This window comes from Drosophila busckii, chromosome 3L (assembly GCF_011750605.1).
Source record: "Drosophila busckii strain San Diego stock center, stock number 13000-0081.31 chromosome 3L, ASM1175060v1, whole genome shotgun sequence".
In the NCBI taxonomy this organism is placed as follows: domain Eukaryota; kingdom Metazoa; phylum Arthropoda; class Insecta; order Diptera; family Drosophilidae; genus Drosophila; species Drosophila busckii.
In genome coordinates, this window is record NC_046606.1 from 1853280 (window position 1) to 1869538 (window position 16259).

At 42.4% G+C, this 16259-nt stretch overlaps 3 protein-coding genes across 3 annotated transcripts; 2 read left to right on the forward strand and 1 right to left on the reverse strand.

Moving 5' to 3' along the window:
• Positions 1–9952: 9952 nt before the first annotated feature.
• LOC108599044 (vacuolar protein sorting-associated protein 26C) lies at positions 9953–11205 on the reverse strand. The gene is made up of 3 exons (XM_017985824.1): positions 11092–11205; positions 10282–11032; positions 9953–10223 (listed from the first exon to the last, which is right to left on the reverse strand). Exons 1-3 carry the CDS (start codon positions 11155–11157, stop codon positions 10105–10107), a joined length of 936 nt encoding a protein of 311 aa, XP_017841313.1. The 5' UTR covers positions 11158–11205; the 3' UTR covers positions 9953–10104.
• Positions 11206–11414: 209 nt separating this feature from the next.
• Positions 11415–12413, forward strand: LOC108598994 (histone chaperone asf1). Its single transcript, XM_017985769.2, has one exon. The coding sequence runs from the start codon at positions 11655–11657 to the stop codon at positions 12306–12308; it is 654 nt and encodes a 217-aa protein (XP_017841258.1). The 5' UTR covers positions 11415–11654; the 3' UTR covers positions 12309–12413.
• A 212-nt stretch (positions 12414–12625) lies between these two features.
• Positions 12626–15635, forward strand: LOC108601144 (CG4669). The gene is made up of 3 exons (XM_017989072.1): positions 12626–12778; positions 12837–14019; positions 14072–15635. Exons 1-3 carry the CDS (start codon positions 12687–12689, stop codon positions 15458–15460), a joined length of 2664 nt encoding a protein of 887 aa, XP_017844561.1. The 5' UTR covers positions 12626–12686; the 3' UTR covers positions 15461–15635.
• The last annotated feature ends 624 nt before the right edge of the window (positions 15636–16259 follow it).

A 16259-nucleotide genomic window follows, 5' to 3' on the forward strand; every position in this document is an offset into this window, starting at 1 on the left:
CGGTGTCTACAAGGTGCTATGTAAAGTCTCCTGCACCCGAGAAAGACTCAGAAGACTCAAGTACACGTATTTGCTTTGCAGCAAGGTATGCAATAAAAAAGAGCCACGCACACAAGCTTAAGGCGACGACAAATATACACTAGGAAGTCAACAAAAGACAACGGCAAAGGACAATAAATTAAATTCTGTATGCAAGTCATTAAGTCGTGTTGATTGAAGTAATTTTTAATTTCATTTAATTGTTTGCCATAGCTGCAGCACTCTTTACATTTATTACAAAATGCTGCACATAAACAAAAGAAATGTACAAGATAATGAAAAATTTCGCCAAGCTCAACAATGTGACACACACACACACACACAAGCACACACGTGTATAATTTTATATTGTGTAGCACAAAATATATAAATATTTGTGCAAGGTAAGCTGAATTTTTATATTTCGGTCGGTTGCTGCTGCGACGACGTGTGCGCTACGTATACGTAATATAGCGACAGCAACCTTTAAATCGGTAGCGTAAGCATCTGCATGCACCGCTAAAATAAATCAAGAAATAACATTTACACGTTCGTTTTATGCTGTATTTGCCAGCGTAACAATAAAAGCAGACGTCTCATCTAACAACCGCCCGTACCACCCCCCGCACACAGTTGAAACCACAACACTGCATAGACCAATTTTTGCGATAAACAAGGGGACGACACACAGCAAAAGCAGAGACAGAGACAGAGACAGAGACAGAGCCGAAAGCCAACCAAGACAGCGGCCACAAAGGAATTATTTACTACGTGATACAACACTAAAGTCATTCGCCGGTATAAATGTGCTCAGTGCCAAACCCAAGCGCCCCCGCTCATCCCGCTCACCCCTCTCGCTGGCTACATTGACGCTCGAGTGCTGAAGGGAGTACTATTAATACATAAAGAAAGCATTTCTCACCCATAAGCACAAAAAGGCCATCGCCCATTGCCATCGACAAAACGCCAACGCCAACGCCAGTGCCAGCGACAGAGCCAAAGCAGCAAAGGCACGCGGCGCATTACACAAACGACCGCAGCAGCAGCAGCAGCAGCAACGAATCAACGTTTTGTATACTCTGCGGGAAGGCAGCTCATCACAGCTATAAAGCTGAGCAGCTGCAGCAGCTTCAAGCAAAGTAATTCTAAACTAAAAACTCATCACTATCTGTTTTCAATTACAAGTTCACTTGATTTATTAGCTAATTAATTGACAATCAATATATTATTTATGTGCTTGAATTTTAGACAGAGCAACGCCAAGTTGTTGCCAACTTTCTTGTTTGTTGTTCTTGTTGTTGCATGCCACAGCGTAACTGTTACTGCTGCCGCTGGTTTGGCTGGCTGTCCAACTGGAAAAAAGCGCAATAATAAAATTGCTGAAATTGGCTTTAAGCTGAGACTGCGCCACAGACTCAAACCCCAGCGCCCCAGCACACAATCAGACAAAGAGATTGCGAGTGAAAGGGCGTCCAAGAGTGGGCGGGGGGGTGCTGGCATACACGTAACCTAATCAGTTGCGCGCTAGCTAAGTAACTTTATTAGACTATTATTTGAAATTGCCTGGACCATTGTGTGCGCGTCTCGCTCTAAGCTGCGCTCAAGCCCATTGTGTGTGCGTCTGTGTGTGTGTGTGTGTGTGTGGCAAGTTTATATAGTCGAGTCTAAATGGAAAGGTTAGCATCGTGATAGCAGCAAACTGAAAACTTTTAATAAGCATGTGGCATATCTGAGATTAGTTTGTCTAGCACGAATCTAAATGTAAATAGAAATTGTTTACTATTGTTAGCGCGCAAGTCGTGAATTCAATTCCATTTTAAAATGAAACTTTAATTTTATTACGCTTGTTGTTGCTGCTGCTGCTGCTGCTGTTGATTGTAAACAAATATTTTGTTTGTAAAACTTTGTTAATTGGCCGCCATGTAAATCTAAAAAATAATTTGCTCGCCTGTCATGTTTAATTTAGTGCGCATTTTAATTAATTTCGAGCCCACATGTCCTACCTTTGTTATATATCTATATAGATAGATTGCTTTGAAAAGGGTTAAAAGCCTGCTTGTTGACAAGCACTCAATTGCACACACACACACATAGAAACTTAGACCAACAACCTGCGCCCATTTGACAAAACCCGAACGTCGTTGGTCCCAATGCCAATCAATTGACAGGCACTTGTCAGTTCTAATTGCCTTTAAAACCAGCAAATTGTAAAGCGTTAAGCTTCCACTAGCAACTCCCAACCAATGTGGAAACTCAATCAAATCGCTTACATTGAGAAAAGTTCAAACAATGAACTCGGTTTGGGCTGCGCCGTCTGTCGGCTCAGGCACTGAAATAGACAATTTTGCACACAAATCCATTTAATCTAGAGATAAATAACATTGGGGCTTAGCAGTCACCCTTCTACCGCTGCACAGTTCACTCTACGCAGGCTAAAAAATTCTTACGCAGCACTAGTGCGAGCTGCCGAGCCAAGTGAGCTGTGGGGGCATCCTAATGATTCTTTAGACTCGCTGTTAGCTTTTAGATGAACTGAACGCACTGAGCGCACCCACAATGACTTTGCTGTGTGTGTATTTGGGGGTAACTATCTTTGGGTTCAGGCTCGAGTCCGGGTATCGATTTAGCGGCAAGCAATAAAATCCACTGTGATTAGGTTAAAACTGTTGACTCTCAAAAAGCGCTTCCTGTTTGCGCTTCGCTTCGTCTGTCCGTCCGTCCCTCCATCGGGCACTGAAAAATTGCTGGCAGCAGCCCGGGTACGGGTTATTGAATGACTGTGCAAATCGAAAGAGATAAAAATGCCAAATAGCAGCAGAGACAGCGGCAGCGACAGCAACAGAGAAACAAAAACCGAACAGCTAACAGTAAATGTGATTCTGTGGTGACTCTTGTGTGACGCTCATTTATTTAATGGTTTTAACTTCCAATTTCCCAATTGTCAGACTGCCTGCCTGCCTGCCTGCCTGTCAGCCATTAACCAGCGCCATACACCGATTCGAGCGGGGGGGCTATCTATGCGTATACGTGTTATTATGTGCATGCACAAGGAAACGAATGCGCTATACGCTCACTAATTTAATTAAACGCTTAACTATTTGCAAAGTTTCAAGTTTATTGATGAGGAAAATTAAGTGTAACAAGTTGGGAAATTTGTGTTTGCCTAGAATACTGGGTTTTGTGCAAATAGCAAATAGCAGTGTAATATTTTGGTAATTTAAAATGTTCAAATTGCGCATTAGTTTGTTTAAGCGCCTAACCATTGAGTGCAGCAGCAGCAGCTGCTTTTTGTTTGAATAAAAATTACGCATACGCCAGTTGCAACGCAAATTTCGTAGTAAAACTAAACACTCAACAGCAATTAGAGTATTAAATGCAGCTGCATATATAAAATAAATATATGTTTACGTAGCGCTCATTATAATTAATTAATGTTGAAAACAAATTTGCATTTGCTTTGCTTTGATATCAAAGATAGCGACTTAGTATTTCTATTTAAGTTTAACGAGCCTTTCTGCCTGCCACATATGAATAGAATATTCATAATTAAATTATAATTAAGGCAAGTTTATTTACGCGCAACGTGCAGGTTGCTACCCAATGCCCTTTTAGTGAGTGTAGTATTATGTGCTGATGCTGCAAAAATCAGATAATGCTGCCATGGGTCTGACTGAACACTGTTCTGTGTTCTGTGTTCTGTGTGTGTCAGCAGCTAATGAGTTTCGAATAAAAGCGTAAATGCGCACACGTGTGCGTGTGTGCGTGCCAAAACCTCAAAAATACACGAGACTCTCTCGCTCTACACCCACCTGAAGGCTTCTGAGCTGAACTGAGCTGAGCTGTGGGACTCTGTGGGGATTGTGGGTTGCTTTGCTTGAATGGTTTAGTTTGCTTTAGATTAGATGACTTTTGTGTGATATACCTGACTGACTGACTGGCCGACTGGCTACTGATAGCTAAATCTGCAAAATAAAAAGCAAAGCTAACAAAACAAATGGACACATGCCAGAGAGTAAAGTTTACAAATGCAAATCAGATGCTAAACAAACTCGATGCCAGTAACAAATATGTCATAACGGGACACAAATATGCACTCACCACACACACACACACTACGCCAATTGAGTGGGAGCGTGGGAGGGAAATGAGCTGTCTGTTTGTCGTTGACTTTTACAAAAGAATTGTATAATATTTTGAACTAAATGTGTGTCTGCATACAAAATATGCACAGACAGTAGAGAAAACCCAGCGACACATCGCACATCCTCACACACACACACACATATGTGCATACATGTGTAGCTACAAGCTGTAGCTCAAACACAGGAAATGTAATTTGCATAAGAATAACACACACACACACACGCTCACATAGCAGACACCAACAGGCTGGCTGAAGCATATGGCACACATATTGAAGTATGGCCAAAAGGACCAACAACATAGTCTAGCTAGCTGTTGACTTGCCTCACTGGGCGCACTCTCATGCTGGCGGGGCGAAGTGTCCTTTAACGAGATTTGCATCTCATCATAATAATGTAAATGACATATAGAGAAGAGCAGCAGCAGCAGCGGCAACAGCAGCAGCAGCAGCACACAGGCAACATTTTGGCGAGTGGTCGTTACATGGATTTTAACATAACTAGCAAAAGGGTTTTATTAAAGTATGTACGTGTGCCAAGTGAGCGGGGCGGGGTGCGGGAGGGGCTGCAAAATTTTGGATTACATGTGCAACAAATTTGATGTACATGCCGTGCCGCCCATGTGTGTGCTATAAATTAGATTTGCAATTAGCCTAAATGCATGCCAGCGCTTTCAGCTAAGCAGCTGCTTTATTTAGTTAACATAAGCAGGCCCACACCCTAGCAATAATAATATATTAAAAGCATGTAACATATTTTAAATTGCTGCGCTTAATTAAGTTGGCTGCGCTAGCTTACGTTCGATAATTAAGTGCTATCGATTTTAAAACCTCATCAACAGCAGCAGCTGCTGCTGTTCAATCCTAAACTTTTTACAACAGGCGCTTAACCTGTCTGTGTGTGTGTGTGTGTGTATTGATGGCGCTGGGCTTTGATAGTTTTCCATCAGTCAGGCTCTAATACAATAGCACCTGCCAAACAAATAACAAGAAGCAGACAAACAACAACAACAACAACAACAGCAACAAACAGTTTACTTGCTTGCCATTTGCCTAGGGCTACCTTTAGTAGAGCAATTTATTTTGCAACACTTTCGCTGTTTGGCAAAGTTTACGATATGTGTATGTGTGTGTGTGCTTGTGTGTGTTTGTGTGTGGCTTATGGCTATGGCACACTTCAAGCATGACACCCACGTCCAATATCCTCAGCCATGCAAGCAAAAGTTTTCAAAAACTTCTCTTCGCTACCAACCGAGTGCTTCTAACAAATTCAATTTGTCAGGCTTGGCGCGCATCAAATCTCTCTCTTACTCACACTCTCATGCGCTCTCTCTCTCGCTCTCGCTCTCGCTCTCGCTCTGCTGCTGTTTGGCTAATCCATTTACAATTTCAAAGTAAACAAACAAACAAAATGTAACTATACTTTATATGAAACGAAGGAGTGAGCGCGAGCTCACAGTTTGTATTTCAATGAAAATGCGACAGAAAGTTTGCCTTTAACCAGCTACTCTGTTGCTCCTCCTGCCCCTCCCCACTTCAGCTACAGCTACTGCTACAGCTTCAGCTTCAGCTTCAGTTGCCTCAAATAGTTTATGCAGTTGCGCGCCAGGCATAAAACACCAAAAAAAAATATACAAAAAAATAAGTAGAACGTAATAAAGACCTACAGACAGCATAAAGCAATGGAATTTTTACAATTTTTAGCATCCACTTGCACAACTATTTTTTTATTCGTTTGGCTTATTTTTATGCATGTAGTATTTTATTTAGCCTGGCAGTCTGTCTAGACCAAGTGCAAGCCACCAGGAGCTTTGGAAGTCAAGTAGTTTGGAGGGCACTCCAATACATTCGCGCTGGCGCGCATAGAACTTAGACGTGACTGCTGCAAATGCTGCAGGATATATGCCAGGATATGTCCAAAGCGTAAACACAAAAACGACGAAAGGAAAACTTTACAAATGTCAACATTTGAAACGCATCAAGCGGCACATAACTTTTTTATCTGCGCTTAAGTAGAGCAGCCAACAAGCCAGCGCCACAGTCAGAGCCAGAGCCAGAGCCAAAGACGACCGCCATAATTAGATGCCAAGTCACAGGAAACAAGGCGTGGCTCGTGGCCAAAGTTGAGTAGTTAACACGACTAGAGAGCAGCGAGGGCGGCCTGTGAGCCTGAGCCTGAGTGTGCATTAAATTTTTAAATAATCTCTTATGTATAAATTATGATGTGACACAACATAATATATGATGCCATAACATAGCTCTGTTAACTTAGCATAGCGCTGTTAACATGCACAGCTTGTTTATTAAACTTATTCGGCATTTTGACAGCTAATTTATTAAGTGTTTTTTTATTTATTGATTAATTAAAAATGCGTGCCAAACTTATTTATGGCCACTCATTTAATGTGGGAGCGATGCTCATTGCTCAACGAGCACACCTCGCGGCCCTGGGGGGGCACAAAACGATATGAGCAATGAAAAGAAATAAAATGCAAAAATAAAAAATCGCGCATACGCCGCATATTACAAGTGCAGAACCAAAAGAAAACTTTTGCAAGTGGCGCGCAGTTAACCTGAAAATTAAATTCGAGAATGCGCCGCAAAAAGCAGAAATAATTCCTTTGCATTCACGCTCGTTATACGTTAAAGGTGAATGTGTGTGTGCTGCTGCTATGTGTGTGTGTGTGTTTTTGTAAGCGTGTCGTGAATTCAGTGCGCCTTTGTAGCTGCCGGCTTCATTTCTTGTACAACAATTTGTGAATTTGCTGCGCGCAGCACTCACGTAATGAGCATAAACTACAGGCACACAAAAACGAAGGCGCCACACACACACACACACACACACACACAGACATGCAGATATAGTCGGAGACTCATAGTTGAGAAGAATCGACGCTGTCCGTGCACATAATTGGTGCAAAAGTTTGAAATTATCACGGAAGCACGCCGAAACACGTACATACATCAGCGTTAGCGGACGCGAGTTGGCATAATGTAGACTGGGGTTGGAACCCTCCAGCTGTAGCTCTAGCTCTGGCTGGGGCTGGGGCTGTGGCTGTGGAGCCTGTGCACGTAACGTAGCGGGAAACGCCCCGGCCGGATGGTATCGTAGCATATAATACGTATACGCCCTGAGGGCCTCCGAAATTTATTAGAGCCTAGGCTGGGCCAGCAGGCAGGCTAATCCAGACCCTAATTACTCATGGCCAACAAGCTTGTAGTTCGCCTGGGCAAGGGCAAGAGCGCCGTGTAACAATTAGCAACACCGGTTTCACTCCAAAACGCTCTTTTTCAACATTTTTGTGCACTTAAGTGCTGGCGGGGGTGCTCACTCGCTTGCTCGGTCCAAAGGTCCGGCCGGGCGAGCGCTTATCATAAAGCGAGCAAGCAATGTTTCAATTGAGCAACTTACCTGGCAATTAGCTAATGTACACTAGGCTCAAATTGCGCTCAGCAGGAGCAGCGTAGCGTATGCCAAAGGCCAATTTGCCCAACCGAACTGACTGCACTTGCTGAGTAATCGATAAATGCACGATAATTGGCAGCACTGTCCATTTGCTGGTATTTAAACTTTCAAGTTTAAAGTTTCAATTTGCATGCGGTGGTCGCCAAGAGTGCAAGAACTATTACCACTGTGGCTAAACTATGTATGCATGTATGTATGCATGCCTGTGTGTGTGTGTGTCCTAACCCTGAGCAGCAGCAGCTATTAAAATGTGCGGCCATTAAAAAGTTTTGCTATACTAGTTGTTTTTTCTTCTTTTTTTTTTAATGGTATTTTTGGGCGCACTTGAAAAAGGAATTTTCTGTTTTTGCAATCTGGCACCTGCAACTGCAACTGCAAATACGTTTGCGTATGAATTTTTCAAAATGGTTTTTGTGTTGACCTCGTTTACGGGTCAGAGCAGCTATGAAAAGTTTGCCCTGCCAAACTAAATTGCCGTTGCAACGTGCAGATTTAAAGCGAAGGAGGTGCCAGTTGTGGGAGGAGGGAGGAGGCGACAAAAGGACAGGGCACAAGCTTTAGAGGGCGCGAGCAGTTCGCAATGGGACACACGGTTTGGTTTACACACAGCATATTGAAATGCGATTACAGTAGCCCTGGCGCTAGTTTCATGTTCATTAAACATGCATAAGCACACACACACACACACACACACACTGACACACACACACACATGCAGGCACACTTAAACACAGACGGCAGTAGAGTAACAGCAGCTGTCCCCAGGCACATGTAAACAATTTAAATTTGTAAGCGATGTGCTAATTTTAAATCAATTACACGACGTGACGCCACTTTAAACACCCACCCACAAAGCAAGCCCACACCCGCACCCAAATCCACACCCAAATCCACGCCTGAAGTTGACAAGCGGGAGAGTTTGACAGCTGGCAGTGCTGCCCATGAAACAATGAATGCCAAACTAATATCGAAATCTGTGAAGAGCAGAGCAGAAAACAAGCCAAGGCGCCATGTTGGCAACATTTGGTGTGAAAAACTTTCCATTTTCAGCCGGGGTATTACTTTAAAAGTTGCTGCCAAAGCGTACTGCCATTCACACACACACACACACACATACACATACAGAGAGCAAAATAAAAATAAATATAAAATACGACAAGTCTTGAAAAAGTTTGTCAGTGGATGCTTTTGTTAGTGGTACATTTGGTGACACACAAATTGCAGCCTGACTAAAGGAAATAGCGTTGGAGGGACAGACAGTGTATGCGTGTGAGTGTGTGTGTGTGTGTGTGTGTGAGCGGAAAGGCAGCTTCTCAACTCAATTTCAGTTTGAAAGCGTCGCTCTCTACCCGCCGTCGCCCCTTGCCATTGTCGTGAGTAAGAAAGCAACAGTTTTTTTTTTGGTAATATATTTTTTGTTGTTATTTGTCTTAAATAAATAAGTTTGTATGTGTGAGTGCTTGCAAGAAAGTTACGCCGCCAAGTGGAATAAATATATACTAACATACATACATACGTGCTCAAGTGTGTGTGTGTGTGTGTGCGTACATAATTTAGTGAACTTGAAACTTGTTACGCTGTCGTCTGCCTTCACTATCTCTCCTTCCACCCATACATACATATGTATGTATGTATGTATGTATGTCTGTGTGTAGGCAACAAATATTTATATATGTATTTATATATTGAATGTAAAAGAGCTGGACCCTACACCCCACAAGCAGCAAGGCAAGCAACTTGGCATTTTATGCTAAGTAATTTATATATGTAGCATAAAAAGCAAATCTTATGTGTGCAAATGAGCGCAACACAGACTTATATACACATACACACCTACTACATATATAAACATCACCACGCACACGTGCTTATTAAAGATTTAAAGTTCTTGCAACGATGCCAAGCAGGAAATTGATATGCACTTACCGGTAGCAGACGCTCTCAGCAGCAGCAGCAGCAGTAGCAGCAGCAGCACTAACGAAAATAAGAATAATATATACTATACGCGCTGCTACCTTAAACTCCAAAATATACACACACAGCCATATATCATTTTAAACATGCATACATACATTCTTTCAGTAGCATTGCCTTGGGTGAAGTTTGTTTTGGCAGCTGTTGCAAATTGAAAGATAATAATCCAATTGAAAACAAAAGATGGCGACTTCTTAAGCAACGCGTTACAAAGATTTGCGTTCATTGCTTTTTGCATAAGCTCGTACATCAAATAAACATATATTTTTGTTTGTTTCGCATAACAGTAACTGCTTTAAGCTGATTTTAGAAATTCAAATGCTAATTCAAACTCGCGCTTTGTTTTTGGTATTTTCAGTATATTTTATTCTTTTCAAAGTCAGCTGGCAACGCCAGCAACTTGAATTTTTTGTTTGTAACGTTTTATTTTATGCTTACAGACTATACATTGGCAATGTGAAGTACATTAAAGATTCATTTTGTGTATAAAGCTAATTTTGTTGATTCAGCGACCTGCAGTTGTCAGCTTACTCGGCAAGGGACCAACGGCACGTCTTAAGACTATTTTAAAGTTCTCGCTTACAGTGTCCTCTTTGAAGACCACCACCAGATTCAGCTCAAATTCTGTAAGTAATGTAAAATATACATAAAAAATTATCAATTAGGTTTATGTTTAACGCACCGATTTTAAAATTCTTTGTCAACAGCGTGGGACAAGTAAATAGTCGTGGCAACACCATGTAAATAGGTATCTCCAGCTTGGGCATTACATTGCCATCGGCTATTTGTATGGTCTGCACTTCAGTGGCATCTTTGGAGTATCCCTCATCGCAGCCGCATGTTTCCACGCGCACTAGTTGCAGCTCTATGGACTTGATAGGCGTATCCGTATGTTGTATAGTCAGATTCCCCGTAATTGGCATCGTTACACAGTATTCGCTACGATCCAAGCGGCCCGTAATAAGAAATCTTGGCATGGTCACGCGATCCTTTACATTGCTCATGCTCAGGCTGAAGGGCATAAACTTGGGCGATTCATCATCAAACGGATTGGGCTTGTATTGCACGCAAAACTGCTGCACTTTCTGCAAGGATTTTCCCAGGAAATTACGCTTTACATCGCACTTCAACTGATAGTTGATGCTAATAAATATGCCGTGATAGGTTTCATAAAGTCTGCGTGGCTCCTTTTTACAGACCAGGGGCAACTCAAAGTGGAACTCTGAGTTGCCAGCAGATAGTTTTCCGGGCGCCGACAGCTCCAGGCTGTTCTGCAGCAATGTAATGGGCTTTACAGAATTGTATAAGGCATCAAATAAGCCGACTGTCTTGGTACTCAGCTGTAGATTTACAATGGCATCTAGTGTTAGCTGTATACCTTCATGTTTTGTCTCTGCTGGACACTGGAACTGTACGCAACCCACTAGCATTTCCTAATCAAAAAAGTTAATTTGCATAATATCATTGGCGTTTCTTATAGTGTTCAACTTACATTTTCATAATAAACCTTATTTTCTCGTTTTAGCTTGATTTCGAAATGAAAGCCACTGGTGCTCATTTTGATTAATTAATTAGTAAAGTTATTTATAACAAAAAATATTGCCGAGTTTATTTGTTTGTTTTGTTTTGCAACATTTTAACAATCAGTTGTTTGCTTTTGAGCAAGTGCAAGGTATCAGGTATCGATATATCGCTCACGACAATGAAAAATATTGTGGATGATAGTTGTTAGTTCTAGTATATACTGCTTATACTGTTTCCTTAGTCACAATAAAAACTGGCGGGAAGTCATCAGCTGCTATTCTGAAATTTCCTTGCAACAAACAAGTTCGGTCAATCAAATTAATAATATAATTGTCATTTAAAAACGTAAATTTATTATAAATAGACAGAAATTGTATTGCTGACTGCGAAGGCGCTGAGTTTACTAAATTTGTGAAATTGGAAAGCGTCAACGACAAAAGAAAAGCGCACCGCACAAAACCGCGCCGCTTTCATTAGCGTCATCGTCATTATTGTTCAGAAGAGTCTCCACACAATCCAAGTACAGTTAACATGGCCAAGGTGCATATCACAAACGTAGTGGTGCTGGACAACCCGAGCAGCTTCTTCAATCCGTTCCAGTTTGAGCTGACGTTTGAGTGCATTGAGGAGCTGAAGGAAGATCTTGAATGGAAAATGATTTATGTGGGCTCGGCTGAGTCCGAGGAGCATGACCAAGTGCTGGACACTATTTACGTTGGCCCCGTGCCCGAGGGTCGTCACATATTCGTCTTTCAAGCTGATGCGCCGGATGTCAGCAAAATACCTGAACCCGATGCGGTTGGCGTAACTATTGTGCTTCTTACCTGCTCCTATCGAGGCCAAGAATTTGTGCGCGTGGGCTACTATGTGAACAATGACTATGCCGACCAGGAAATGCGCGAAAATCCGCCACCCAAGCCTTTGTTCGACAAACTCACACGCAACATACTCGCCAGCAAGCCGCGTGTGACGCGCTTCAAGATCAACTGGGATGATGGCAACACCAATGGCAATGGTCTGGAGAATGGACACGATGCACAAATGATGCACGAAGACGGACCGTCCACATCTTCGGCGGCAATTCATCACGATGCCGCCATGGATGATAATAGTCTGGCCATGCCCATGGAGAACGGTGTCAAGGCGCTCAATGAGAACTCAAATTCACTTGCCATGGAATGTTGATGCAGCTATAGAACAGTCTAACTGTAAAACTCACACACACACGCAGAGACTTGTAAGATTACCTGCCCACAAACAAAGCTCTTTAATTAAGTAATATAATTTAAAAACTTATTGCAGTTATACCCATTAAATTTATCTATACTTTACTCAGAAATTACAATATTGTTTTATTTTGTAAGCTTAAAGAATATATAATTTATTTTTAACAACTAAACAAATGAAAAAGTAGCCGTGAAATTTTAATTCAAAATCTAGTGTCAAATTCGAGAAACCTTATCAAAATTTTTGCGTCTAATACAGAAGAGAATCTTAAATTTTCACGGCTAAGCAAAAAAAAATATACATAAAGTTAAAAATAAATAAATATAAATTGCAATAATGTCGAAGACGAAATGGCAAAGCTGCCAAAGCAAACCAACCAGTCAATGCAACTGCTCTCGACAGCGCTCCATTTATAGCAAATCTAACAGGTGAGTTAAGTTATACCGCTAAGATTCACTACTCATTCTATTTTATCTCTTTGAACAGCTGCCTCAAGTGCGTGGAGTACAAATATTGCCAGAACTATCCATGCGACAGTTGGGACTATGCTCCTAAGCGTGAGGATTTGGCTGAGCAATGCAAAGAAATACCAAAGCGTTCGCGAGTGGAGGCCGATTCGATGGGTCCTGCAGTGGGCGCAGCCTTCTCCACGCGTCCCGTAGTGCGACCCTGCGCATGCATGGAGGAGGAGATGCATGAAATGACATTTGCCCAAGACTTTGCTACTTACCTAAAGGCATTCGCGCTAATCTATGTGCTGCCTGAGCGGCAGTGGAGTGGTGAGAACATAGACAAGCTGCTGCGCGAGGGCGAGGATCTGTTTCAAGAGAGCTCCGAGGCAGATGCAGAGGGCCTGCCCAGGTCACAGGTTTATACAAATATAGAGCAGCGCGTCAGTCGTAAATTTAAGCTAGAAGGACATAGTTTTACCATAGAACTATCGCCGGCGTTTAGGGGTACGGACCCAGAGCATAGCATGCACCAAATGAAGCAGCTGAAGTCTATGCTGCAACAATTCTTTCGCAAGAGCTATCATGGTTTGTTCCTAAGCAAAGGTGGCTACCTGCTCATCTGGCGTCGCCGCAAATTCTATTTTGTGCTGGATGTTAAGGGACGCCGTGCCGCGGATCTGGTCAGCGTGCGCTTTAATGGCTTGGCCACGGTTGTCTGCGTGCAGAATCTCAGCAATGTTACGCATTTGATAACCAACTTGAGCAGCCACAGCTCCACTGATCAGTTTACCATACGGGAGCTGTGTGTGGTGCGTCTGGTCACGCCGGATGGTCGCATCTTTTTGCGCGATTCCAATCAGCGCGATGTCCAGTACAGTGTTATTAACAAGAACTATGCGTATCTGAAGAGCACGCTGCATTTGTCTATGAATCCCAAGGAAACATTGCGTAATCACAGCAGCCTAATGGTGGGCGTGGCCGCTATATTGGCCTCCAAAATTGATCATCCCGCCGGGTGGAATACGAACATGTTTGATCGCCTTATGTGCTACGGCGTCGAGCTCTGTCGTAGCTGTTGGGGCGCAAGTGTGCAGGAACGTTTGCCCATTGACTTGGACACGTTTCCAACACAGCTGCGCCTCGGTCAGTTTCTTATGGAGCTACGTCTGTTGCCAAACTATGCTTCAGGCAGATGGAGCTGTGGCATACGCTACCAGGTGAGCATGCAATGCAAACTATGAGCTTCTGTCTAACACTTGCTGCTTGCAGGGCAACGATTTTGAATATGAGATACGCCGCGCTTTGGATAAGCATAGCAATGCCTTGTTTCAAATCAATAATCAAATGTATGCGCTTTGGCGCAAGGATGACTTTTACTATCTACTCGATCCCTATCGCCATACAGTCATTAGTCCCGCACTGCAGACCAGCGAGGATGAGGTAACCAAATGGGCTACAGTGCGCATGTTTCGTGATCTGCCCACGCTGCTCAGCGTGTTTCATCAGCTGCTCAAGGAGTCGAATCGGCAGGCGCCCTTCAATATACACGTCGTGCACATCAAGAATTTGGTTAAATGTCCAGCAGGCTATTCATTGAGGCCGTTGCCAAAGGATGTGGACCTGGAGGTGTTGTCACTAAATGAAGCAATTGGTTTTCCCGTTGAGCTTAACAATTGTGAAAGCATATTGGGTGAGATTAGCGACTATGAGCCTGACTTGGTGAGCGAGACGGAGGATGGTTTCGACATAGAGAAATTCAAGCTGCTCGATGAGAAGGACTTCGACAAGCTGGACGAGGATGAAGGCGAAGAAGAGCAAGAAGAGGAGAAGCAGCAGCAAAAGAAAGCAGTGAAGGCCAATAAGCAGTTGGCAGCCAAGAAGGTGACAATAGACACCAATCGTCCAGCAGCAGGTGGCATTCGCATCGTAGCTACTCCAATCGACCCCAAGTCCCAACGAGTTGCTGGTGGCGCGCTATCAAAAGCTGCCCAGCGCGCTATGGAGAAGCATCAGATACCCTTGGGTGTGACAATAAATGACAAGCGGCAGGCAACTATGGCTGCCGACAAAAAAGACGACATAAAACCAGCAAAAGATTTTTGGAAAGATAAATCAGCCAAGAAGGAGCCTTGCCAGTTGCAGCGCCCCAAGACATTTGAGTGCAAATGTCAAGCTGCTAAGCGCAAATCGAATGCCGCATGCCAAACGGCTGCTGATTGTGCCAACGTATCGGAAAGTTCGGAAAACTCCTCCAAAGACATCAGCTATCCGGTGTATACAAAATTTCCTTACAATTTGGCCATTGCTGGCTCTGAGAGCGGCACTGTGGAGAGCCTGCATCGTTTACTCAACTCGGCTTTCAATGTGGCAAATCGTGTGCTCATCATGACACCTTGGGGCAACTTTGTGGTCTTTAAAATGCCCACTAATCTACATGATCGCCATGCTTTTTATTTATTTGACGGCTGCACCTGCAATGTGGATCGCTTTAGGCATTTGGATCTAAGCTATGGCACTGCGGGTCTGCTGCCCTTTCGTTGTCAGTCCGACGTGGTCTGCTATATGATTGATTCACGCGAGTTGCGTGCCATGAAAATGCTCAACTTGCCTGTGGAAAAGGAGCAGCAGTTTGAAAGTCTGCTGAGCTGCGCGGCCTAGCTTACAAAATCTTTTACATTTCTGTTATTCCTTTTCAAAATTCATTGTTTTAAAATTGTACTTTTGTATAAAAAATGCAAATCGTTTTAGCCAAGAAAATGTTGCAGAGTCAATTAAGCTGAAAGTTTAATACAATACTGACTCTAGGGCTCTCAATAAAAATGTTTAAATACAATCCCTGATTCATTCAATACTCAACTTGAATACTTACTATATTTTGCATAGCTTGACTAATTTATTTATATTTTTTTTTAAAGTAATAGTAATTTAACAATTGGAAAGTGAGATATGGTACAAGGAGCCTTAACTATTTACAATTATTTAAACTAAACTATGATATTATATGGATTTTGTAAACAAAACTTTGCCAAAACTATTTTTTTATTGATCGAACCTAACAGCATTTGTTTATGTACAATCTCATGATTAAATTAAGCCTAAGAATTCTTCAGTCCGATTTATTTTGGCTGAGATATAGCTTCTCAAAGTTATAAAGTGATAAGAAAATTACAGGTTACATACACGTTTTTATGCCAAAATATCGAAAATGTTAAAACTTCCAAGTTTGATTGCAGTTTTATTCTTATGCATCTCACGAGTTCTAGCAAGAAACTCTGAAATCGGACGCAATTCGCTGAATTTTACGGCCTATCAAAGGGTGCGATATTTTACAAATTGTTTTGTTTGTTCACTCATTTTGTTCATAACTTCGCCAATAAATTATTAAATCATAAATTTCTTATACTAATTTTAATTGTACTTTCCACGCCAACATAAGGGTATAGACATTGGATCGCTG